Source organism: Lithobates pipiens, unplaced genomic scaffold, assembly GCF_037356315.1.
Source record: "Lithobates pipiens isolate NorthernLeopardFrog02 unplaced genomic scaffold, aLitPip1_a1.2 Scaffold_30, whole genome shotgun sequence".
Lineage (NCBI taxonomy): Eukaryota > Metazoa > Chordata > Amphibia > Anura > Ranidae > Lithobates > Lithobates pipiens.
This window is the reverse complement of record NW_027507791.1, coordinates 29,009,343-29,034,472: the sequence shown is the minus strand read 5'-3', so window position 1 is coordinate 29,034,472 and position 25,130 is coordinate 29,009,343. Positions and strand designations below refer to the sequence as shown.

At 47.4% G+C, this 25,130-nt stretch overlaps 1 protein-coding gene across 1 annotated transcript; it reads left to right on the top strand.

The window, feature by feature from the left end:
- The first annotated feature begins 3,442 nt into the window (after window positions 1–3,442).
- LOC143942510 (uncharacterized) lies at window positions 3,443–15,278 on the top strand. Its single transcript, XM_077463823.1, has 3 exons — window positions 3,443–3,469; window positions 8,598–8,756; window positions 9,232–15,278. The coding sequence occupies exons 2-3, from the start codon at window positions 8,619–8,621 to the stop codon at window positions 15,118–15,120; spliced, it is 6,027 nt and encodes a 2,008-aa protein (XP_077319949.1). The 5' UTR covers window positions 3,443–3,469; window positions 8,598–8,618; the 3' UTR covers window positions 15,121–15,278.
- The last annotated feature ends 9,852 nt before the right edge of the window (window positions 15,279–25,130 follow it).

The following is a 25,130-nucleotide window of genomic DNA, read 5'->3' as shown; positions in this document are numbered from 1 at the left end:
TTTCGTATAAGAAGAACGATTGATTATACTCGGGGCGGAGTGATATGAACTGGAGATGCTCCCTATCACTTTATAATAAGCGAGAATCCTAAACGCAGGTTCCCTGTAATTATTGTTTTTCTCGATCGCTCTTCGGTATCGCTCTTTGGTAGCGTTCCGTGCAATAGGGAGAAATAATTCCCAGTGTAATGAGCTCCACCTCTCATAATTCATAATAATTCTCTAAAGTATTTTTTATTTTTAATTTGGGAGAACCCGCCTGACCCTTGGCCAACCCTCCGTTGCCCGGGGCTTCTCGCTGGGCTCATTCGATTTAATTAGCGGCTCGGCATAATTGGAATGTGTGACATGCGTCCCGATCACATACCTTTTCCGTTATCAATCACTGATATTACCCAGTGCCTCTGTATTTACATAAGAGATCATTATCGTTACTAATTATGATCGGCTCGGCCAATCATAGAAATGGAATCTGGTCCCATCTACAGCCAAAAAGGTCATCGATGGGGCAGTTAGCTTAGCAGCACCGGCGCCTTGGTGACCCTCTGTGGGGGGGGGGGGGGGGCATTAGAGTGTAAGCTCCTCTGGTACAGAGACTGATGTGACTGACTCACTGTTCTCTGTACAGCACTGCGGTATATGTCAGAGCTATATAAATGTATAATAATGATAGAGAGCCTGGAAAAAGTATTCATACCCCCATATACTGTCATGTGACAACCAAAGACGTCAATGTATCTTATTGGGATTTTATGTGATGGACCAACACAAAGTGTCACATAATTGTGAAGTGGAAGGAAAATGATAAATGATACAAATAAATATGTGAAAAGTGTGGGGGAGGGGCATTTGTATGGCGCCCCCCGGAGTCAATACTTTGTAGAACCCCCTTTCTCTACAAGTCTTTTTGGGGGTGTCTCTACCAGCTTTGCCCATTTAGAGAGGACATTTCTGCCCATTCTTCTTCTTTGTAAAATATCTCAAGCTCTGTCAGATTGGATGGAGAGCGTCTGTGATCAGCAATTTTCAGGTCTCTCCACAGATTCTCAATGGGATTTAGGTCTGGACTGTGACTGGGCCATTCTAACACATGAATATGCTTTGATGTAAACCATTCCATTGTAGCTCTGGCTGGATGTTTCGGGTCGTTGTCCTGCTGGAAGGGGAACCTCCGCCCCGGTCTCAAGTCTTTTGCCGACTCTAACGGGTTTTCTTCTAAGATTGTCCTGTATTTGTCTCCATCCATCTTCCCATCAACTCTGACCAGCTTCCCTGTCCCTGCTGAAGAAAACCATCCCCACCACATGATGCTGCCACCACCATGTCTCACGGTGGGGATGGTGTGTTCGGGGGGATGGGCGGTGTTAGTTTTCCCCACACATAGCGTTTTGCTTTTAGGCCATAAAGTAGAATTTTGGTCTCCTCTGACCAGATCACCTTCTTCCACATGTTTGCTGCCCCTCCCCCACATGGCTTCTCACAAACTACAAACAGGACTTCTTATGACTTTCTTTCTCCAATGTCTTTCTTCTTGTCACTCTTCCATAAAGGGCAGATTTGTGGAGAGACGACTAATAGTTGTCCTGTGGACAGATTCTCCCCCCTGAGCTGTGGATCTCTGCAGCTCCTCCAGAGTTACCATGGACCTCTTGGCTCTTCTCTGATGAATGCTCTCCTTGCCCGGCCCGGTCAGTTTAGGTGGACGGCCATGTCTTGGTAGGTTTGCGGTTGTGCCCATACTCTTTCCATTTTCCGATGATGGATTGAACAGAGCTCGGTGAGATGGTCAAAGCTTGGGAGATTATTTTATAACCCAACCCTGCTTTATACTTCTCCACAACTTTATCCCTGACCTGCCTGGTGTGTTCCTTGGTCTTCATGATGCTGCTTGTTCACTAAGCTTCTCTAACAAACCTCTGAGGCAGGGGCCTCAAACCGGCGGCCCTCCAGCTGTTGCAAAATTACAAGTCCCATCATGCCTCTGCCTGAGGGAGTCAGGCTTGTAACTGTCAGCCTTGCAATGCCTCATGGGACTTGTAGTTTTGCAACAGCTGGAGGGCTGCCGGTTTGACACCCTTGCTCTGAGGGCTTCACAGAACATCCGTATTTAGACTGAGATTGAATGACACACAGGTGGGACTCTATTTACTAATTAGGTGACTTCTGAAGGCGATTGGTTCCACTAGATCTTAGTTAGGGGTATCAGAGTAAAGGGGGCGCCATACAAATGCCCCTCCCCCCACACTTTTCACATATTTATTTGTATCATTTTTCATTTTCCTTCCACTTCACAATGATGTGACACTTTGTGTTGGTCCATCACATAAAATCGGTCCTGGAGAAGACCGGTGTAAGTCCACCACCGGGTGGTGGTTACTCAGGGATGGAATATACCGGCACTGGCCAGCATGTAGAGCATCAAGGATGGTACATCTTCCACAGAGGTGAAAACAGAGGGGGGGGGGGATAAAGCCACAGATAAGAAAGCTGATACGACCACCTCATCTAATGATTGAGTTCTTTGGCCGTCCAGTCTGGCCTTCAACGCCTGAGCTCCATCCTTGGTGTTTCTCACGTCCGAGTTTCTGGCTTTGCGGTTACCCTCACGCCCCTTGGAGTCGTCTTTGGAGGTCTTCGGCTCCCTTTGGAGATTTGTCGATCTGTCGATCTTGGCTCGGCTGACTCGTTGTCGCTGACACTCGGGTCCACCATTTCCGGTAAGTGAGTAGATATACTTCCACCCTTTGGTTGAAGATGTACCATCCTTGATGCTCTACTTGCCGGCCAGTGCCGGTGTATTCCATCCCTGAGTGACCGCCACCCGGCGGTGGACTTATGGTGGCGTTATCGCACTAATATTTTCCATTTACACTTATCACATAAAATCCCAATAAAATACATTTAGGTTTTTTGGGTGTAACGTGAGAAGATGGGGAAAATTTCAAGGGGTGTGAATACTTTTTCAAGGCACTGTAGTGTGTGACTGTGGGGGGGGGGGGGAAGGGACATTAGAGTGTAAGCTCCTAGGGTACAGAGACTGATGTGACTGGCTCAGTGATCTCTGTATATATATATATATAAATGTATACAAATAATAAAGGTGCATATAAAATAAATAACACCCCGAGTCCAGTACAAGGGGTGCAGTGCCCACCTTCTGGTTGTCTTATGGAGGGTCACAGGTAGACTTCACCTGTCTGCAGGTAAGACGTGACAGGTGATGATACACCCAGCAAATGGAACGCAGCTTAAAACCGATATTTTATGGGTCGAGTTCCACCGGGGAAGATTAATGGTGTCACTTATCCAGCATCCCGCAGCTATAATCAGAGAGGAACACTCATTATTACATCATCGCCTCAATGTGTCAACCTGGATGAACCGGGGCATCAAAGCCATATATATAGAGGCAGAGAGCTCAGTGCTGTACTGTATGATCACTGCTCTCCGCCGATACAAAACTTCGCAGGTAAGTGGTCACCAGCTCCGGCGAATAGACTGCAAAATCTACAATGATTTTTTTTTTTTTTTTAGGCTGCTAGTACGAAAAAAAATTCCTTCCAAATATATTACCAGCCGCATAGCAAATATCCGCAGCTATTATTATTTTTTTATATATATAATGCATTATTCTTTAATTTTATCAATATTATCATTTTTTTCTTTTTTTTCTTGCATTACATTTATTGATAAACATCCTGGATTAATGTATATATATATATATATATATATATATATATATATATTTTTTTTTTATTATTATATTTTTTATATATATAAAATACATTATTCTTTCTTTATTTGTTTCCATTTATGTATTTATTTTTTTATTTTTTTGCATGACATTTATCGATTTTTTTGTAGTCACTCAAATATATTATCAGAAACAAAGTATACATCCAAGATTTTTTTATATCACTTTTGTTGATTTTTTTCATGCTGCCAGCAATAATGGATTCCATCTTACTAGATACTTAGTGAACATCCAGGACTATTTTATTTTTTTACGAGCCACATAGTAAATATCCGCAGCTATTATTTTTTTTATATATATATATATATAAAATGCATTATTCTTTCATTTTATTTATCAATATTATAATTTTTTTCTTTTTTTTTCTTGCATTACATTTATTGATAAACATCCTGGATTAATGTGTATATATATTTTTTTATTATTTTTTTATATATATATAAAATACATTATTCTTTCTTTGTTTCCATTTATGTATTTTTTTATTTCTTTTTTGCATGACATTTATTGAATTTTTTTTTGTTTCATGCTATAATGTAGTCACTCAAATATATTATCAGCCACAAAGTATACATCCAAGATTTTTTTTTATATCACTTTTGTTGATTTTTTTCATGCTGCCAGCAATAATGGATTCCATCTTACTACATACTTAGTGAACATCCAGGACTATTTTTTTTTTTACTAGCCACATAGTAAATATCCATAGCTATTATATATATATATATATATATATATATATATATATATATATATATATATATATATATATATATATATATATATATATATATATATATATAATATATATATATATATATATATATATATATATATATATATATAATGCATTATTCTTTCATTTTATTTATCAATATTATCATTTTTTTCTTTCTTTTTTCTTTTTTTTTTCTTGCATTACATTCATTGATAAACATCCTGGATTAATGTGTATATATATTTTTATATATATATATATATATATATATATATATATATATATATATATATATATAATACCTTATTCTTTCTTTATTTGTTTCCATTTATGTATTTTTTTTTTTTTTTTGCGTGACATTTATCATTTTTTTTGTAGTCACTCAAATATATGATCAGCCACAAAGTATACATCCAAGATTTTTTTTTATATCACTTTTGTTGATTTTTTTCATGGTTCCAGCAATAATGGATTCCATCTTACTAGATACTTGGCGAACATCCAGGAGTATTTTATTTTTTAATGAGCCACATAGTAAATATCCGCAGCTATTATTTTTTTTTTATATATATAAAATGCATTATTCTTTCATTTTATTTATCAATATTATCATTTTTTTTTCTTGCATTACATTCATTGATAAACATCCTGGATTAATGTGTATATATTTTTTTATTTTTATTTTTATATATAAAATACATTATTCTTTCTTTATTTGTTTCTATTTAAGTTTTTTTTTTTTCTTGACATTTATTGATTTTTTATTTTCATGCTATAATGTAGTTGCTCAAATATATTATCAGCCACAAAGTATACATCCATGTTTTTTTTTATATCGCTTTTGTTGATTTTTTTCATGCTGCCAACAATAATGGATTCCATCCAAAATATTACTAGATAATTAGCGAACATCCAGGACTATTTCTTTTTTTTACAAAAAATGTGCTATTCTTTAATTGTATTTATTTATTATTGTGTGACATTCATTGAATGTTTGCAAAAAAAAAATCTAGCAATTGTTTTCATGCTCTTATACTGCTATATCTATATATATACTTTTATATTTTTGTAAATACTAAAGTATAAAATAGAAAATATATATATATATATATATATGGAAAGATATTTACAAATAAAATTGCAATTTTCTAAATCTACATCTTCTCCCTTACCTCCATCTATATCTACTTCCATATCTCATCCTACACCTCCTTTCATGCCTCAACTTTCCCTTCCATACCTCATCCTACATATTCTTCCATACCTCGATCTATACCTCCTTCCTCACCTCATCCTACACCTCCATCCATACCTCATCCTACACCTCCTCACATACCTCATCCTACATCTTCTACCATACCTCAATCTATACCTCCTTCCTCACCTCATCCTACACCTCCATCCATACACCTCCTTCCATACCTCGGTACCCCTTTCCATGGCTCATCCTACACCTCCTCCCATACCTCACCCTACATCTTCTCCTATACCTCATCCTACATCTTCTCCCATACCTCATCCTACATCTTCTCCCATACCTCATCCTACATCTTCTCCAATACCTCATCCTACATCTTCTCCCATACCTCATCCTACATCTTCTCCCATACCTCATCCTACATCTTCTCCCATACCTCACCCTACATCTTCTCCCATACCTCATCCTACATCTTCTCCCATACCTCATCCTACATCTTCTCCCATACCTCATCCTACATCTTCTCCCATACCTCATCCTACATCTTCTCCCATACCTCATCCTACATCTTCTCCCATACCTCATCCTACATCTTCTCCCATACCTCACCCTACATCTTCTCCCATACCTCATCCTACATCTTCTCCCATACCTCATCCTACATCTTCTCCCATACCTCACCCTACATCTTCTCCCATACCTCACCCTACATCTTCTCCCATACCTCACCCTACATCTTCTCCCATACCTCATCCTGCATCTTCTCCCATACCTCATCCTACATCTTCTCCCATACCCCACCCTACATCTTCTCCCATACCTCATCCTACATCTTCTCCCATACCTCATCCTACATCTTCTCCCATACCTAACCCTACATCTTCTCCCATACCTCATCCTACATCTTCTCCCATACCTCATCATACATCTTCTCCCATACCTCATCCTACATCTTCTCCCATACCTCATCCTACATCTTCTCCCATACCTCATCCTACATCTTCTCCCATACCTCATCCTACATCTTCTCCCATACCTCACCCTACATCTTCTCCCATACCTCACCCTACATCTTCTCCCATACCTCATCCTACATCTTCTCCCATACCTCATCCTACATCTTCTCCCATACCTCATCCTACATCTTCTCCCATACCTCATCCTACATCTTCTCCCATACCTCCTCCTACATCTTCTCCCATACCTCCTCCTACATCTTCTCCCATACCTTATCCTACATCTTCTCCCATACCTCACCCTACATCTTCTCCCATACCCCATCCTACATCTTCTCCCATACCTCATCCTACATCTTCTCCCATACCTCATCCTACATCTTCTCCCATACCTCATCCTACATCTTCTCTCATATCTCATCCTACATCTTCTCCCATACCTCATCCTACATCTTCTCCCATACCTCATCCTACATCTTCTCCCATACCTCACCCTACATCTTCTCCCATACCTCACCCTACATCTTCTCCCATACCTCATCCTACATCTTCTCCCATACCTCATCCTACATCTTCTCCCATACCTCACCCTACATCTTCTCCCATACCTCATCCCACATCTTCTCCCATACCTCACCCTACATCTTCTCCCATACCTCATCCTATATCTTCTCCCATACCTCACCCTACATCTTCTCCCATACCTCATCCTACATCTTCTCCCATACCTCATCCTACATCTTCTCCCATACCTCATCCTACATCTTCTCCCATACCTCGTCCTACATCTTCTCCCATACCTCACCCAACATCTTCTCCCATACCTCACCCTACATCTTCTCCCATACCTCATCCTACATCTTCTCCCATACCTCACCCTACATCTTCTCCCATACCTCACCCTACATCTTCTCCCATACCTCACCCTACATCTTCTCCCATACCTCACCCTACATCTTCTCCCATACCTCATCCTACATCTTCTCCCATACCTCACCCTACATCTTCTCCCATACCTCATCCTACATCTTCTCCCATACCTCATCCTACATCTTCTCCCATACCTCATCCTACATCTTCTCCCATACCTCATCCTACATCTTCTCCCATACCTCATCCTATACCATACCTCATCCTACACCTTCCACCATACCTCATCCTACATCTTCTCCCATACCTCATCCTACATCTTCTCCCATACCTCACCCTACATCTTCTCCCATACCTCATCCTACATCTTCTCCCATACCTCATCCTACATCTTCTCCCATACCTCATCCTACATCTTCTCCCATACCTCATCCTACATCTTCTCCCATGCCTCACCCTACATCTTCTCCCATACCTCATCCTACATCTTCTCCAATACCTCATCCTACATCTTCTCCAATACCTCATCCTACATCTTCTCCCATACCTCACCCTACATCTTCTCCCATACCTCATCCTACTTCACCCTACATCTTCTCCCATACCTCATCCTACATCTTCTCCCATACCTCACCCTACATCTTCTCCCATACCTCATCCTACATCTTCTCCCATACCTCATCCTACATCTTCTCCCATACCTCATCCTATATCTTCTCCCATACCTCACCCTACATCTTCTCCCATACCTCACCCTACATCTTCTCCCATACCTCACCCTACATCTTCTCCCATACCTCACCCTACATCTTCTCCCATACCTCACCCTACATCTTCTCCCATACCTCACCCTACATCTTCTCCCATACCTCATCCTACATCTTCTCCCATACCTCACCCTACATCTTCTCCCATACCTTACATTACACACACTTTCTGTAACTCTCTCTATAACTTTGTTAATATCTTCTCCTACCCTCATCTAACGATACTTCTACAGTTTCTTAAAAGAATCGTTTTATATCGACCTAAAATTATTTACATAACTTAACAACAACATGTATGAAGTAATTAACACACATTTCATCCGATCATTTTCAGGTTTTAAAAACAACATTCAAGATGTCTGACCTCATGCAAGCCATCAACACGCTCATCGACATCTTTGGGAATTATTCCAAGAGCCTCTGTCATGGTCAGAACCTCAAACCTGCAGAAATGGAGCAGCTCATACAGGTGGAGCTGTCGGAGGCCATCAAAGTGAGTATGAGACGGGGGGAATTTGACGACTCAACTTTTTCCAATTATAGAGGATTGGGGATACGGCTTGGTCCCCCTGGTTGAGGCCACTTATAGAAAAAAAATATTTTTTAGTGAATAGTAAACATGAAAATATTTGATATAATTGCATACAGCATTGACAGCGCCCATCAATTTTATTTCCGAGTCCCTTATGTAGTCCAAGATAAAGTCTACTCTTGACTCTTTAACCATCACCAAGCATGCACACGGTTGACCATTCCTGAAGCACAGACTAACAGGGCTTAAAAGCCAACTGAAGGCATTGACCTTTGACTTTATCTTGGACTACATTAAAAGCCAAATGAAGGCATTGACCTTTGACTTTATCTTGGACTACATTAAAAGCCAAATGAAGGCATTGACCTTTGACTTTATCTTGGACTACATTAAAAGCCAAATGAAGGCATTGACCCTTTCTCCCATTCCTCTACAGAACTCAGGGGATGCAGAGACCATCAGCCTCGTCTTGAAAGCAGTGGACAGAAACCGTGACGGTGAAATAAGCTTTAAAGAATACATCGCGTTGGTGTGTGTGGTCGCCAAGGCTTACTACAAGCATGTGCTTAAAGCAAGGAGCTCACTACCTTGTATTGCGCAACAGCCAGCTTCTGCCAATCAACAACCAACAGCTGGAGGTCCACCACCACCACCACCACAGCAGCCACCAACCGTCCAAGATCCAAGTCACGTCCCTCCACCGCAAGCACTGCCACCAACAGAGCCTCAGGGCCAACAGGGTGCACCAGCTCAACCACCAGCTCAGGCACCTGGCGCAACACCTGTCCAAGGACAGCAAGGGTTGCCAGCTCCACCAGCACCTCAAGTTCAGCAAGTGCCAACTCAGACCACTGGTCATCCATCTGTATCTTCATGGGGAAGCTTACAACCAGTAGCTCCTCAGGTACCTGCACCACAAGTTGTAGCTCCTCAGGTACCTGTGCAAATGCCAGCTCCCCAGGTCCCAGCACCACAAGTGCCAGCTCCTCAGGTACCTGTACAAGTGCCAGCTCCCCAGGTCCCAGCACCACAAGTGGTAGCTCCCCAGGTCCCTGCACCACAAGTGCCAGCAGCTCAGGTACCTGCACCACAAGTGCCAGCAGCTCAGGTACCTGCACCACAAGTGCCAGCTGCTCAGGTACCTGCACCTCAAGTTCCAGCTGCTCAGGTACCTGCACCACAAATGCCAGCTGCTCAGGTACCTGCACCACAAGTACCAGCTGCTCAGGTACCTGCACCACAAATGCCAGCTCCTCAAGCTCCTGCACAACAAGTGCCAGCTCCTCAGGCCCCTGTAGCGACAGTGCAAGCTCCTTACATTCCTGTAGCACAATTCCCATACTATAGTTATAGCCAGTGGCAATATCAAGTACCACAACAGCAAGCTGTAGTTCCTGCACCAGTGCAAGCTCCCCAGCTCCCTGCACCACAAGTGCCAGCTCCTCAGGTCCCTGCACCACAAGTGCCAGCAACTCAGGCTCCTGCACCACAAGTTGTAGCTCCTCAGGTTCCTGCACCACAAGTGCCAGCTCCTCAGGCTCCTGCAGCACAAGTTGTAGCTCCTCAGGTTCCTGCACCACAAGTGCCAGCTCCTCAGGCTCCTGCAGCACAAGTTGTAGCTCCTCAGGTTCCTGCACCACAAGTGCCAGCTCCTCAGGTTCCTGCACTACAAGTGCCAGCTCCTCCGGCTCCTGCACCACAAGTGCCAGCTACTCAGGTTCCTGCACCACAAGTGCCAGCTCCTCAGGCTCCTGCACCACAAGTTGGAGCTTCCCAGGTCCCTGCACCACAAGTGGTTTATCCTCAGATCCCTGCACCACAAGTTGTAGCTCCTCAGGTACCTGCACCACAAGTTGTAACTCCTCAGGTCCCTGCACCACAAGTTGTAGCTCCTCAGGTACCTGCACAACAAATGCCAGCAACTCAGGCCCCTGTAGCAACAGTGCAAGCTCCTTACATTCCTGTAGCACAATCTCCATACTATAGTTATTGCCACTGGCTTTATCAAGCACCACAACAGCAAGCTGTAGTTCCTGCACCAGTACAAGCTCCTCAACTCCCTGCACCACAAGTGCCAGCTCCTCAGGTCCCTGCACCACAAGTGCCAGCTCCTCAGCTCCCTGCACCACAAGTGCCAGCTCCTCAGGTCCCTGCACCACAAGTGCCAGCTCCTCAGCTCCCTGCACCACAAGTGCCAGCTCCTCAGCTCCCTGCACCACAAGTGCCAGCTCCTCAGGTCCCTGCACCACAAGTGCCAGTTCCTCAGGTCCCTGCACCACAAGTGCCAGCTCCTCAGGTTCCTGCACCACAAGTTGTAGCTCCTCAGCTCCCTGCACCACAAATGCCAGTTCCTCAGGTTCCTGCACCACAAGTGCCAGCTCCTCAGGTTCCTGCACCACAAGTGCCAGTTCCTCAGGTTCCTGCACCACAAGTGCCAGCTCCTCAGGTTCCTGCACCACAAGTGCCAGCTCCTCAGCTCCCTGCACCACAAATGCCAGTTCCTCAGGTTCCTGCACCACAAGTGCCAGCTCCTCAGCTCCCTGCACCACAAATGCCAGTTCCTCAGGTTCCTGCACCACAAGTGCCAGCTCCTCAGGTTCCTGCACCACAAGTGCCAGCTCCTCAGACACCTGCACCACAAGTGGTCTATCCTCAGGTCCCAGCACCACAAGTTGTGGCTCCCCAGGTACCTGTACAACAAGTGCCAGCTTCCCAGGTACCTGTACAACAAGTGCCAGTTCCTCAGCTCCCTGCACCACAAGTGCCAACTACTCAGGCCCCGGTAGCAACAGTGCAAGCTCCTTACATTCCTGTAGCACAATCTCCATACTATAGTTATTGCCACTGGCTTTATCAAGCACCACAACAGCAAGCTGTAGTTCCTGCACCAGTGCAAGCTCCTCAACTCCCTGCACCACAAGTGCCAGCTCCTCAGGTCCCTGCACCACAAGTGCCAGCTCCTCAGCTCCCTGCACCACAAGTGCCAGCTCCTCAGGTCCCTGCACCACAAGTGCCAGCTCCTCAGGTCCCTGCACCACAAGTGCCAGTTCCTCAGCTCCCTGCACCACAAGTGCCAGCTCCTCAGGTACATGTACAAGTGCCAGCTCCTCAGGTCCCAGCACCACAAGTGCCAGCTCCTCAGATACCTGTACAAGTGACAGCTCCCCAGGTCCCAGCACCCCAAGTGCCAGCTCCTCAGGTACCTGCACCACAAGTGCCAGCTCCTCAGGTACCTGTACAAGTGCCAGCTCCCCAGGTCCCAGCACCACAAGTGGTAGCTCCCCAGGTCCCTGCACCACAAGTGCCAGCTCCTCAGGTACCTGTACAAGTGCCAGCTCCCCAGGTCCCAGCACCACAAGTGGTAGCTCCCCAGCTCCCTGCACCACAAGTGCCAGCTCCTCAGGTACCTGCACCACAAGTGCCAGCTCCTCAGGTCCCTGCACCACAAGTGCCAGCTCCCCAGGTCCCAGCACCACAAGTGGTAGCTCCCCAGGTCCCTGCACCACAAGTGCTAACTACTCAGGCCCCTGCACCACAAGTGCCAGCTTCTCAGGTACCTGCACCTGAGCACCTAGCACAATCGCCATACTATAGTTATTACCAATGGCTTTATCAAGCACCACAACAGCAAGCTGTAGTTCCTGCACCAGTGCAAGCTCCTCAGCTCCCTGCACCACAAGTGCCAGCTCCTCAGGTCCCTGCACCACAAGTGCCAGCTCCTCAGGTCCCTGCACCACAAGTGCCAGCTCCTCAGCTCCCTGCACCACAAGTGCCAGCTCCTCAGGTACCTGTACAAGTGCCAGCTCCCCAGGTCCCAGCACCACAAGTGCCAGCTCCCCAGGTCCCAGCACCACAAGTGCCAGCTCCCCAGGTCCCAGCACCACAAGTGCCAGCTCCCCAGGTCCCTGCACCACAAGTGCCAGCTCCTCAGGTACCTATACAAGTGCCAGCTCCCCAGGTCCCAGCACCACAAGTGGTAGCTCCCCAGCTCCCTGCACCACAAGTGCCAGCTCCTCAGGTACCTGCACCACAAGTGCCAGCTCCTCAGGTACCTGCACCACAAGTGCCAGCTCCTCAGCTCCCTGCACCACAAGTGCCAGCTCCTCAGGTCCCTGCACCACAAGTGCCAGCTCCTCAGGTCCCTGCACCACAAGTGCCAGCTCCTCAGGTACCTGTACAAGTGCCAGCTCCCCAGGTCCCAGCACCACAAGTGGTAGCTCCCCAGGTCCCTGCACCACAAGTGCCAGCTCCCCAGCTCCCTGCACCACAAGTGCCAGCTCCTCAGGTACCTGCACCACAAGTGCCAGCTCCCCAGCTCCCTGCACCACAAGTGCCAGCTCCCCAGCTCCCTGCACCACAAGTGCCAGCTCCTCAGGTACCTGCACCACAAGTGCCAGCTCCTCAGGTACCTGCACCACAAGTGCCAGCTCCCCAGCTCCCTGCACCACAAGTGCCAGCTCCTCAGGTCCCTGCACCACAAGTGGTTTATCCTCAGGTCCTGGCACCACAAGTTCTAGCTCCCCAGCTACCTGCACAAGTGCCAGCTCCTCAAGCTCCTGCACAACAAGTGCCAGCTACTCAGACCCCTGTAGCACAATTTCCATACTATAGTTATTGCCAATGGCAATATCAAGCACCACAACAGCAAGCTGTATTTCCTGCACCAGTGCAAGTTCCTCAGGTCCCTGCACCACAAGTTGTAGCTCCTCAGTTACCTGCACCACAAGTGCCAGCTCCTCAGGTACCTGTACAAGTGCCAGCTCCCCAGGTCCCTGCACCACAAATGCCAGCTCCCCAGGTACCTGCACCACAAGTGCCAGCTCCCCAGGTACCTGCACCACAAGTGCCAGCTCCTCAGGTACCTGCACCACAAGTGCCAGTTCCTCAAGCTACACCACAAGTGGTAGCTCCTCAGGTCCCTGCACCACAAGTGGTCTATCCTCAGGTCCTTGCTCCCCAGTGGCAATATCAAGCACCACATCAGCAAGCTGTAGTTCCTGCACCAGTGCCAGCTGCTCAGCTCCCTGCACCACAAGTGCCAGCTCCTCAGGCTCCTGCACCACAAGTTGTAGCTCCTCAGGTCCCTGCACCACAAGTGCCAGCAACTCAGGTCCATGCACCACAAGTGCCAGCTCCTCAGGTACCTGCACCACAAGTGCCAGTTCCTCAAGCTACACCACAAGTGGTAGCTCCTCAGGTCCCTGCACCACAAGTGGTCTATCCTCAGGTCCTTGCTCCCCAGTGGCAATATCAAGCACCACATCAGCAAGCTGTAGTTCCTGCACCAGTGCCAGCTGCTCAGCTCCTTGCACCACAAGTGCCAGCTCCTCAGGCTCCTGCACCACAAGTTGTAGCTCCTCAGGTCCCTGCACCACAAGTGGTAGCTCCTCAGGTCCCTGCACCACAAGTGGTAGCTCCTCAGGTCCTTGCTCCCCAGTGGCAATATCAAGCACCACATCAGCAAGCTGTAGTTCCTGCACCAGTGCCAGCTGCTCAGCTCCCTGCACCACAAGTGCCAGCTCCTCAGGCTCCTGCACCACAAGTTGTAGCTCCTCAGGTACCTGCACCACAAGTGCCAGCAACTCAGGTCCATGCACCACAAGTGCCAGCTCCTCAGGCTCCTGCACCACAAGTTGTAGCTCCTCAGGTCCCTGCACCACAAGTGCCAGCTCCTCAGGCTCCTGCACCACAAGTGGTTTATTCTCAGGTTCCTGCACCACAAGTGGTAGCTCCTCAGGTACCTGTACCACAAGTGCCAGCTGCTCAAGCTGCACCACAAGTTGTAGCTCCTCAGGTCCCAGCACCACAAGTGGTAGCTCCTCAAGTACCTGTACAAGTGCCAGCTCCTCAGGTCCCTGCAGCACCAGCTCAAGTTCCTCAGGTCCCTGCAGCACCAGCTCAAGTTCCTCAGGTCCCTGCAGCACCAGCTCAAGTTCCTCAGGTCCCTGCAGCCCCAGCTCAAGTTCCTCAGGTCCCTGCAGCACCAGCTCAAGTTTCTCAGGTCCCTGCAGCACCAGCTCAAGTTTCTCAGGTCCCTGCAGCGCCAGCTCAAGTTCCTCAGGTCCCTGCAGCACCAGCTCAAGTTCCTCAGGTCCCTGCAGCACCAGCTCAAGTTCCTCAGGTCCCTGCAGCACCAGTGCAAGTTCCTCAGGTCCCTGCAGCACCAGCTCAAGTTCCTCAGGTCCCTGCAGCACCAGCTCAAGTTCCTCAGGTCCCTGCAGCACCAGTGCAATCCCAGGAGGATTTATTCATGGTGCCATATTACCGATGTGATGGCACTACTGGCTTTGCGCTGTGGACACCATCTGGATTTTACTATTACTGAAGAATTACCCTGAAGAATCCAAGCGTCTGTAACCGGGTCCATGAAGAAGCACACCTAACGAAAATCCATTGTCTGCCCTGAACTGGAAATTAGTTCAGTGAACGCATCTCTATGTTCTTGTAGTATGTATAGAAGCTGTAATAAAAGATCGCACTCAACCTCTCCTTGTGGTGTACTTTATCTTTATGGTTTATGCACTTCAACAGGTGGTGAAACTCCTGTCTCCTCCTATGTGCAGAGCTCTGGAGGGAGGATATGAAATTCTACCAAATCTTCTCCCAGTGGGCCCAGAGAAAACCCCATATGTGGGGTAACATTGGCCTCAGTTATATATACACTATATTGTCAAAAGTATTGGGACACCTGCCTTTACACACACACATACTTTAATGATATCCCAGTCTTAGTCCATAGGGTTCAATATTGATTTGGTCCACCCTTTGCAGCTATAACAGCTTCAACTCTTCTGGGAAGGCCGTCCACAAGGTTTAGGAGGGTGTCTATGGGAATGTTTGACCATTCTTCCAGTAGTCAGGACTCCACCCCAAACTCCTCCATGTCTTTATGGACACCTTGCTTTGTGCGCTGGTCCAAATCATTTGGTGGAGGGGGGATTATGGTGTGGGGGGTTGTTTTTCAGGGATTGGGTTTGGCCCCTTAGTCCCAGTGAAGGGAACTCTTGAGGTGTCAGCATGCCAAGACATTTTGGACAATTTCATGCTTCCAACTCTGTGGGAACAGTTTGGGGTACGGCCTCTTCCTGTTCCAACATGACTGCGCTCCAGGCAAGGTCCATAAAGACATGGATGAGCGAGTTTGGGGTGGAGGAACTTAATTGTCCTGACCTCAACCCAATAGAACCCCTTTGGGATGAATGAGAGCGGAGACTGCGAGCCAGGCCTTCTGGTCCAACATCAGTGCCTGACCTCACAAATGTGTTTCTGGAAGCACACGGTCAAACATTCCCATAGACACCCTCCTAAACCTTGTGGACATGGACAGCCTTTCCAGAAGAGTTTATAGCTGCAAAGAGTGTTCCAACTCCACATTGAACCCTACAGACTAAGACTGGGGCACCATTAAAGTTCATGTGCGTGTAAAGATAGGTGTCCCAATACTTTTGGTAATATAGTGTATATCCTATTTAACCTCTAATTATGTAGCCATGAGCCTATCAGATTTTGTCATGTCCCAAGAGTAAAAACACAACTATGACGATAGAGAGAGATACACCTGACTGGGATGAATGAACCAGTCAGATCTAAAAGCTTTAGGAAAGTCTACTCTTAAAAAAAAATATAGCTGAAGCCCTCAACTATGTACCACTTTGGCCATTGGCACAATAGTTTGATTGTGTGAAAAAATATGAAAGTGCACAAAAATACTTCAAAGCACAACTCCACATTTCACAGATATCATAAATATTAAGGTAAGTATTTGGTAGAAATTGGCTAGCGTCAGGACAGTACACCAGTATCTGACTAGGCAGGAAACAGAACGAGTTCTGCAACGTGGCTCTCTTCTAACGTATGTGTAGCCTCATGCCTAAAGAGTACCAGACGTTTTGGTTCAACGTGCATGGGGGGAAACTCATAACTCTGAACCTCGGGGCTTGGCGGGAGCAGCAGAAAGAGATCCGCACTCCTCCTCCTCGTTCCTCACTTTCCATATCTCCCCAATTCTACAATAGTCTCCAATATCTGTGGCTTCTACTGACGGGGAGGTAGGTCTCATAATGAGTTTCAGAGGCTTAGGATATGCCACGTCAAGTGGGGAAGGGTTGCTTTGGGCTACGATGAGGAGGATCAAATGAAGGCTTGAATCTCATTGTTTCTTCAGCACCGACCCCCGTTCTCACCAAACTCAGTGTCTCGATATTCCTGTTGGATTCTGCAAAATAAAAATACATGGAGATTAGAGCAGGCAGAGTGGAACCACAGTGTAATGTCCACTCTAGGTATGCAGAACCAGGAACTTAAGGAACTTAGCACAAAGGCTAAGGCCAACAAGGCCAACTAAGGCCAACATAAGGGGTCACTCATAACTGACCACCAACCTAAGGGATCACTCATCACTGACCACCAACATGAGGGATCACTCATCACTGACCACCAACATGAGGGATCACTCATCACTGACCACCAACATGAGGGATCTCTCATCACTGACCACCAACCTAAGGGGTACTCATCACTGACCATCAACATAAGGGATCACTCATCATTGACCACCAACATGAGGGATCACTCATCACTGACCACCAACATAACGGATCTCTCATCACTGACCACCAACACAATGGATCAATCATTACTGACCACCAACATAAAGGATCATTTATCATTGATCACCAACATAAGGGATCACTCATCACTGACAGCCAACATAAGAGTTTACTCAACACTGACCACCAACATAAGGGGTACTCATCACTGACCGCCAACATAAGGATCGCTCATTACTGACCACCAAACTAAGGGGTACTCATCACTGACCACCAACATAAGGCATCACTCATCACTGACCACCAACGTAAGGGATCACTTATCAGTGACCACCAACAACTGGGGATTATTCATTACTGACCACCAACATAAGGGATCACTCATCACTGACCACAAGCATGAGGGGTATTTATCACTAACCACCAACATAAATGAATCACTCTTTGCTGACCACCAGCAATAAAGATCACTCATCACTGACCACCAACATAAGGGATCGCTCATCACTGACCACCAACATAAGGGATCACTCATCACTGACCACCAACATAAGGGATCGCTCATCACTGACCACCAACATAAGGGATCACTCATCACTGACCACTAACATAAGGGATCACTCATCACTGACCACCAACATGAGGGATCACTCATCACTGACCACCAACATAAGGGATCGCTCATCACTGACCACCAACATAAGGGATCGCTCATCACTGACCACCAACATAAGGGATCACTCATCACTGACCACTAACATAAGGGATCACTCATCACTGACCACCAACATGAGGGATCACTCATCACTGACCACCAACATAAGGGATCACTCATCACTGACCACTAACATAAGGGATCACTCATCACTGACCACCAACATAAGGGGTCGCTCATCACTGACCACCAACATAAGGGATCACTCATCACTGACCACCAACATGAGGCATCATTCATCACTGACCACCAACATAAGGGATCGCTCATCACTGACCACCAACATAAGGGATCACTCATCACTGACCACCAACATGAGGGATCACTCATCACTGACCACCAACATAAGGGATCGCTCATCACTGACCACCAACATAAGGGATCGCTCATCACTGACCACCAACATAAGGGATCACTCATCACTGACCACTAACATAAGGGATCACTCATCACTGACCACCAACATGAGGGATCACTCATCACTGACCACCAACATAAGGGATCACTCATCACTGACCACTAACATAAGGGATCACTCATCACTGACCACCAACATAAGGGATCACTCATCACTGACCACCAACATAAGGGATCACTCATTACTGACCACCAACATGAGGGATCACTAATCACTGACCACCAACATGAGGGATCACTCATCACTGACCACCAACATGAGGGATCACTCATCACTGACCACCAACATAACAGATCACTCATCACTGACCACCAATATAATGGATCAATCATTACTGACCACCAACCTAAGGGGTACTCATCACTTACGACCAACATAACGGATCACTCATCACTGACCACCAACATAAGGGATCACTCATCACTGACCACCAACATAACAGATCACTCATCACTGACCACCAATATAATGGATCAATCATTACTGACCACCAACATAAGGGATTACTCATCACTGACCACCAACATGAGGGATCACTCATCACTGACCACCAACATAACGGATCACTCATCACTGACCACCAACATAAGGGATCACTCATAACTGACCACCACCATGAGGGATCACTCATCACTGACCACCAACATAAGGGATCACTCATCACTGACCACCAACATAAGGGATCACTCATAACTGACCACCACCATGAGGGATCACTCATCACTGACCACCAACATAAGGGATCACCCATCACTGATCACCAACATGAGGGATCACTCATCACTTACGACCAACATAACAGATCACTCATCACTGACCACCAACATGAGGGATCACTCATCACTGACCACCAACATGAGGGATCACTCATAACTGACCACCAACATGAGGGATCACTCATCACTGACCACCAACATGAGGGATCACTCATCACTGACCACCAACATGAGGGATCACTCATAACTGACCACCAACATAAGGGATCACTCATAACTGACCACCAACATGAGGGATCACTCATAACTGACCACCAACATGAGGGATCACTCATCACTGACCACCAACATGAGGGATCACTCATGACTGACCACCAACATGAGGGATCAATCATCACTGACCACCAACATGAGGGATCAATCATCACTGACCACCAACATGAGGGATCACTCATAACTGACCACCAACCTAACGGATCTCTCATCACTGACCACCAACAACAGGGGGTACTAATCACTGACCACCAACATAATGGATCAATCATTACTGACCACCAACATAAAGGATCATTTATCATGGATCACTAACATAAGGGATCACTCATTATTAACCACCAACATAAGAGTTTACTCAACACTGACCACCAACATAAGGGGTACTCATCCCTGACCACCAACATAATGGATCACTCATTACTGACCACCAACATAAGGGATCACTCATCACTGACCAACAACGTAAGGGATCACTTATCAGTGACCACCAACAACCGGGGATTATTCATTACTGACCATCAACATAACAGGTCACTCATTACTGACCACCAACATAAAGGATCACTCATCACTAACCACAAGCATAAGGGGTACTCATCAGTAGTGATGGACGAACGTTTCGCCCGGCGGTCGTTTCGCGGCGAATTTCCGACTTTCGCCGTCCGCGGGTTCGAACGCCTTTTTCCGTCGTTCGCCCCGGCGGACTTACGTGTTTAATGTATACAAGAACTTTAACCTTTCGTGACACGTTTATCATGTGTTACAGGACAACCAATTGAGACATGACAGCTCATGGACACTTGGACATTCCCCCTAACCTATAAATACACCCGATCCGGTGGCCATTTTACATTCTTTCTTCTGTCACTGTAGGGAAAGGATCCTGTGTGGAGTAGGGACAGAGAAAACGCTAGCTATTTGGTACACAAAAGTTCTTTTCAGGACTGGTATAGGTGTTAGGTCAGCAGCCTGAGTTTCTTTTGTCAGTTTAGATAAAGGGACAGAGCGCTGTATGCTGCTATTTTAGGGACAGCTCAGCCAGATTAGTCTTTCTTCATCATCATCATCATCATCATCATTAGCTGTTACTATCAGGTCCACAAAAGAGCTGTTCCAGCTAATCGTTCCAGCCTACTCTTTTTTGCCAATTTGTATAGGGACAGGCAGGAAGCAGTGTGTCAGGCAGTGAGGATAATTTTAAAGACTTGCTGTTACTATTAGTTCCACAAAGGTTCTTTTCAGGACTGGTATCAGTGGTACGGTAATAGGCTTGTACACGTATAATATTCTTTCTTCCAAATATAGAAAGAATATTATACTTGACTGCTGCCCTTCTGCTGCAGTCTGCTAATCATTCACAACTCACTTGTTCCACAAAGCTCTTTATCAGGACTGGTAACTTGGTCTGTCTAGGGTGCTACGGTACATAGGCTTGGGTGCGGTACAGTCTGCTGTTCTGTAAGGACCGCTATCGGTCCACAATACATAGGGTTGCCGTGCACTACTGCTGACCGCTGCCCTATACTGCAGCAGTCCTTCAGCGGTATAGGGACTGACGCACAGTCTGCTAAACACTAATACACAACCTGCTTGGTCCACAAAAGTTCTTATAAGGACTGGTAACTTGGTATAGGGTGCTACGGTACATAGGCCTGAGTGCGTTACAGTCTGCTGTTCTGTAAGGACCGCTATCGGTCCACAATACATAGGGTTGACGTGCACTACTGCTGACCGCTGCCCTATACTGCAGCAGTCCTTCAGCGGTATAGGGACTGACGCACAGTCTGCTAAACACTAACACACAACCTGCTTGGTCCACAAAAGTTTTTATAAGGACTGGTAACTTGGTATAGGGTGCTACGGTACATAGGCCTGAGTGCAGTACAGTCTGCTGTTCTGTAAGGACCGCTATCGGTCCACAATACATAGGGTTGCCGTGCACTACTGCTGACCGCTGCCCTATACTGCAGCAGTCCTTCAGCGGTATAGGGACTGACGCACAGTCTGCTAAACACTAATACACAACCTGCTTGGTCCACAAAAGTTCTTATAAGGACTGGTAACTTGGTATAGGGTGCTACGGTACATAGGCCTGAGTGCGTTACAGTCTGCTGTTCTGTAAGGACCGCTATCGGTCCACAATACATAGGGTTGACGTGCACTACTGCTGACCGCTGCCCTATACTGCAGCAGTCCTTCAGCGGTATAGGGACTGACGTACAGTCTGCTAAACACTAACACACAACCTGCTTGGTCCACAAAAGTTTTTATAAGGACTGGTAACTTGGTATAGGGTGCTACGGTACATAGGCCTGAGTGCAGTACAGTCTGCTGTTCTGTAAGGACTGCTATCGGTCCACAATACATAGGGTTGCCGTGCACTACTGCTGACCGCTGCCCTATACTGCAGCAGTCCTTCAGCGGTATAGGGACTGACGCACAGTCTGCTAAACACTAATACACAACCTGCTTGGTCCACAAAAGTTCTTATAAGGACTGGTAACTTGGTATAGGGTGCTACGGTACATAGGCCTGAGTGCGTTACAGTCTGCTGTTCTGTAAGGACCGCTATCGGTCCACAATACATAGGGTTGACGTGCACTACTGCTGACCGCTGCCCTATACTGCAGCAGTCCTTCAGCGGTATAGGGACTGACGCACAGTCTGCTAAACACTAACACACAACCTGCTTGGTCCACAAAAGTTTTTATAAGGACTGGTAACTTGGTATAGGGTGCTACGGTACATAGGCCTGAGTGCGTTACAGTCTGCTGTTCTGTAAGGACCGCTATCGGTCCACAATACATAGGGTTGACGTGCACTACTGCTGACCGCTGCCCTATACTGCAGCAGTCCTTCAGCGGTATAGGGACTGACGCACAGTCTGCTAAACACTAACACACAACCTGCTTGGTCCACAAAAGTTTTTATAAGGACTGGTAACTTGGTATAGGGTGCTACGGTACATAGGCCTGAGTGCGTTACAGTCTGCTGTTCTGTAAGGACCGCTATCGGTCCACAATACATAGGGTTGACGTGCACTACTGCTGACCGCTGCCCTATACTGCAGCAGTCCTTCAGCGGTATAGGGACTGACGCACAGTCTGCTAAACACTAACACACAACCTGCTTGGTCCACAAAAGTTTTTATAAGGACTGGTAACTTGGTATAGGGTGCTACGGTACATAGGCCTGAGTGCAGTACAGTCTGCTGTTCTGTAAGGACCGCTATCGGTCCACAATACATAGGGTTGACGTGCACTACTGCTGACCGCTGCCCTATACTGCAGCAGTCCTTCAGCGGTATAGGGACTAAGAGTTTTGTCACAGGGTGATTTAAAAAATGACAGGCAGAGGAAGAGGCAGGCCCTTCCGCAGGGGTGGTAGGGGTAGGGCAGGAGCAACAGCCTTGAGCCAAAGTGGGAAGTTGCAGAAGGTGCGTTCAATTACTTTAAAGGACGCACCAGACTTGGTTGAGTGGCTCACTCAGCCTTATTCTTCTGCACCCTCCTCATCCTCTCGATCTGCACCCTCTTCTTCACTCTCTGCTATGTGCACCCCCAAAGACACTACCACCAACAACACCACCACCACCACATACCTTCCGCTTGAGTGCAAATGGGGGCCTTCATGCTCCAGTGTTTTAATAGGGACCCCCGTATAAAAAGCATGAGGGTCAAGGACCAGTACTGGGTGGCAACGTACTTAGATCCCCGGTACAAACACAAAATGGCGGAAATGTTACCGCCGTCGCAGAGGGCTGTCAGAATGCAGCACTTCCAGGCCTTGCTTCGAGAAATGCTGCATTCTGCTTTTGCGTGCGCTGGCAGAGGAGCAATTCCCACTCCCAGAGAAGGATTTGCGGGTACCAATCCAACAGCGCCTGCAAGAAGAGGCCGGTTTGAAGATGTGTTGGTGACTTCGGATATGAGGTCATTCTTTCAGCCGACCCATCGACAGGTGTCATCCGGATCCAGCATCAGGGAACGCCTAGACCGTCAGGTGTCCGACTACATTGGGTTAACGGCCGATGTGGACGCTCTGAGGAGTGATGAACCCCTAGACTACTGGGTGGGCAGGCTTGACCTCTGGCCAGAGCTTGCCCAATTTGCAATCGAACTGTTGGCTTGCCCCTCATCCAGTGTCCTGTCCGAAAGGACGTTCAGCGCAGCAGGGGGGATTGTGACCGATAAGCGTACTCGCCTAGCTCACGACAGTGTTAACTACCTCACATTTCTAAAAATGAATGAGGCATGGATCTCGGAGGAATTCAACACATGTGATCAGTAGACCATGTATATGTCTATAAACAATTTTTGGAATCAAGCACACAGACCTTCTTAATTCATTTGGCTCACTTCCCTGACCCAAAAAAGCACACCGTACTATATGCCCCTACCCTCCTCTTTGAAGAGGTTGAGCGGTGTCATATTTCTACTGGGGCTGCTTATTATGAGGGGTTCCCACCATCCCTGTGCTGTGCTGACTTCCTCCTGGGGGTTCTTATTATGAGGGGCTCCCACCATCCCTGTGCTGTGCTGACTTCCTCCTGGGGGTTCTTATTATGAGGGGATCACACCATCCCTGTGCTGTGCTGACTTCCTCCTGGGGCTGCTTACGGTGCTGCTGTCAGCGCTGTATGTCACGGAGCTGCTGTCAGCGCTGTATGTCACGGAGCTGCTGTCAGCGCTGTATGTCACGGAGCTGCTGTCAGCGCTGTATGTCACGGAGCTGCTGTCAGCGCTGTATGTCACGGAGCTGCTGTCAGCGCTGTATGTCACGGAGCTGCTGTCAGCGCTGTATGTCACGGAGCTGCTGTCAGCGCTGTATGTCACGGTGCTGCTGTCAGCGCTGTATGTCACGGAGCTGCTGTCAGCGCTGTATGTCACGGAGCTGCTGTCAGTGCTGTATGTCACGGAGCTGCTGTCAGCGCTGTATGTCACGGAGCTGCTGTCAGCGCTGTATGTCACGGAGCTGCTGTCAGCGCTGTATGTCACGGAGCTGCTGTCAGTGCTGTATGTCACGGAGCTGCTGTCAGCGCTGTATGTCACGGAGCTGCTGTCAGCGCTGTATGTCACGGAGCTGCTGTCAGCGCTGTATGTCACGGTGCTGCTGTCAGCGCTGTATGTCACGGAGCTGCTGTCAGCGCTGTATGTCACGGAGCTGCTGTCAGTGCTGTATGTCACGGAGCTGCTGTCAGCGCTGTATGTCACGGAGCTGCTGTCAGCGCTGTATGTCACGGAGCTGCTGTCAGCGCTGTATGTCACGGTGCTGATGTCAGTGCTCTGTATTACGGTGCTGCTGTCAGTGCTCTGTATCTCCTGCACCCTCTTGTTTGCCTACCCTGGTCCCTGACCTTCCCTCTCCTCCATTGCCTTCATTAGCTCCATAGTCCTGAATTGTCAGAACAATTTCCCAAATAAAAAAAAAATGCTTGTAGTTATCGATCCCAAATTCACCTCATACATGTATTATGCTATTGTCCAGGTGGTGGGACTACGTGCTACCCCCTAATAATTACCCCGTGGCCGCAAATTCGACCTAAAGGTTTGCGAAATTCGCCTCCCATTGAAGTCAATGGAGCCCGCGGCGAACGGTCGTTTTCGCGAACGTTTGTGTCCGTTCGCGTTTCGCGTTCGCGAAACGTCCCGTCGGAAGTTC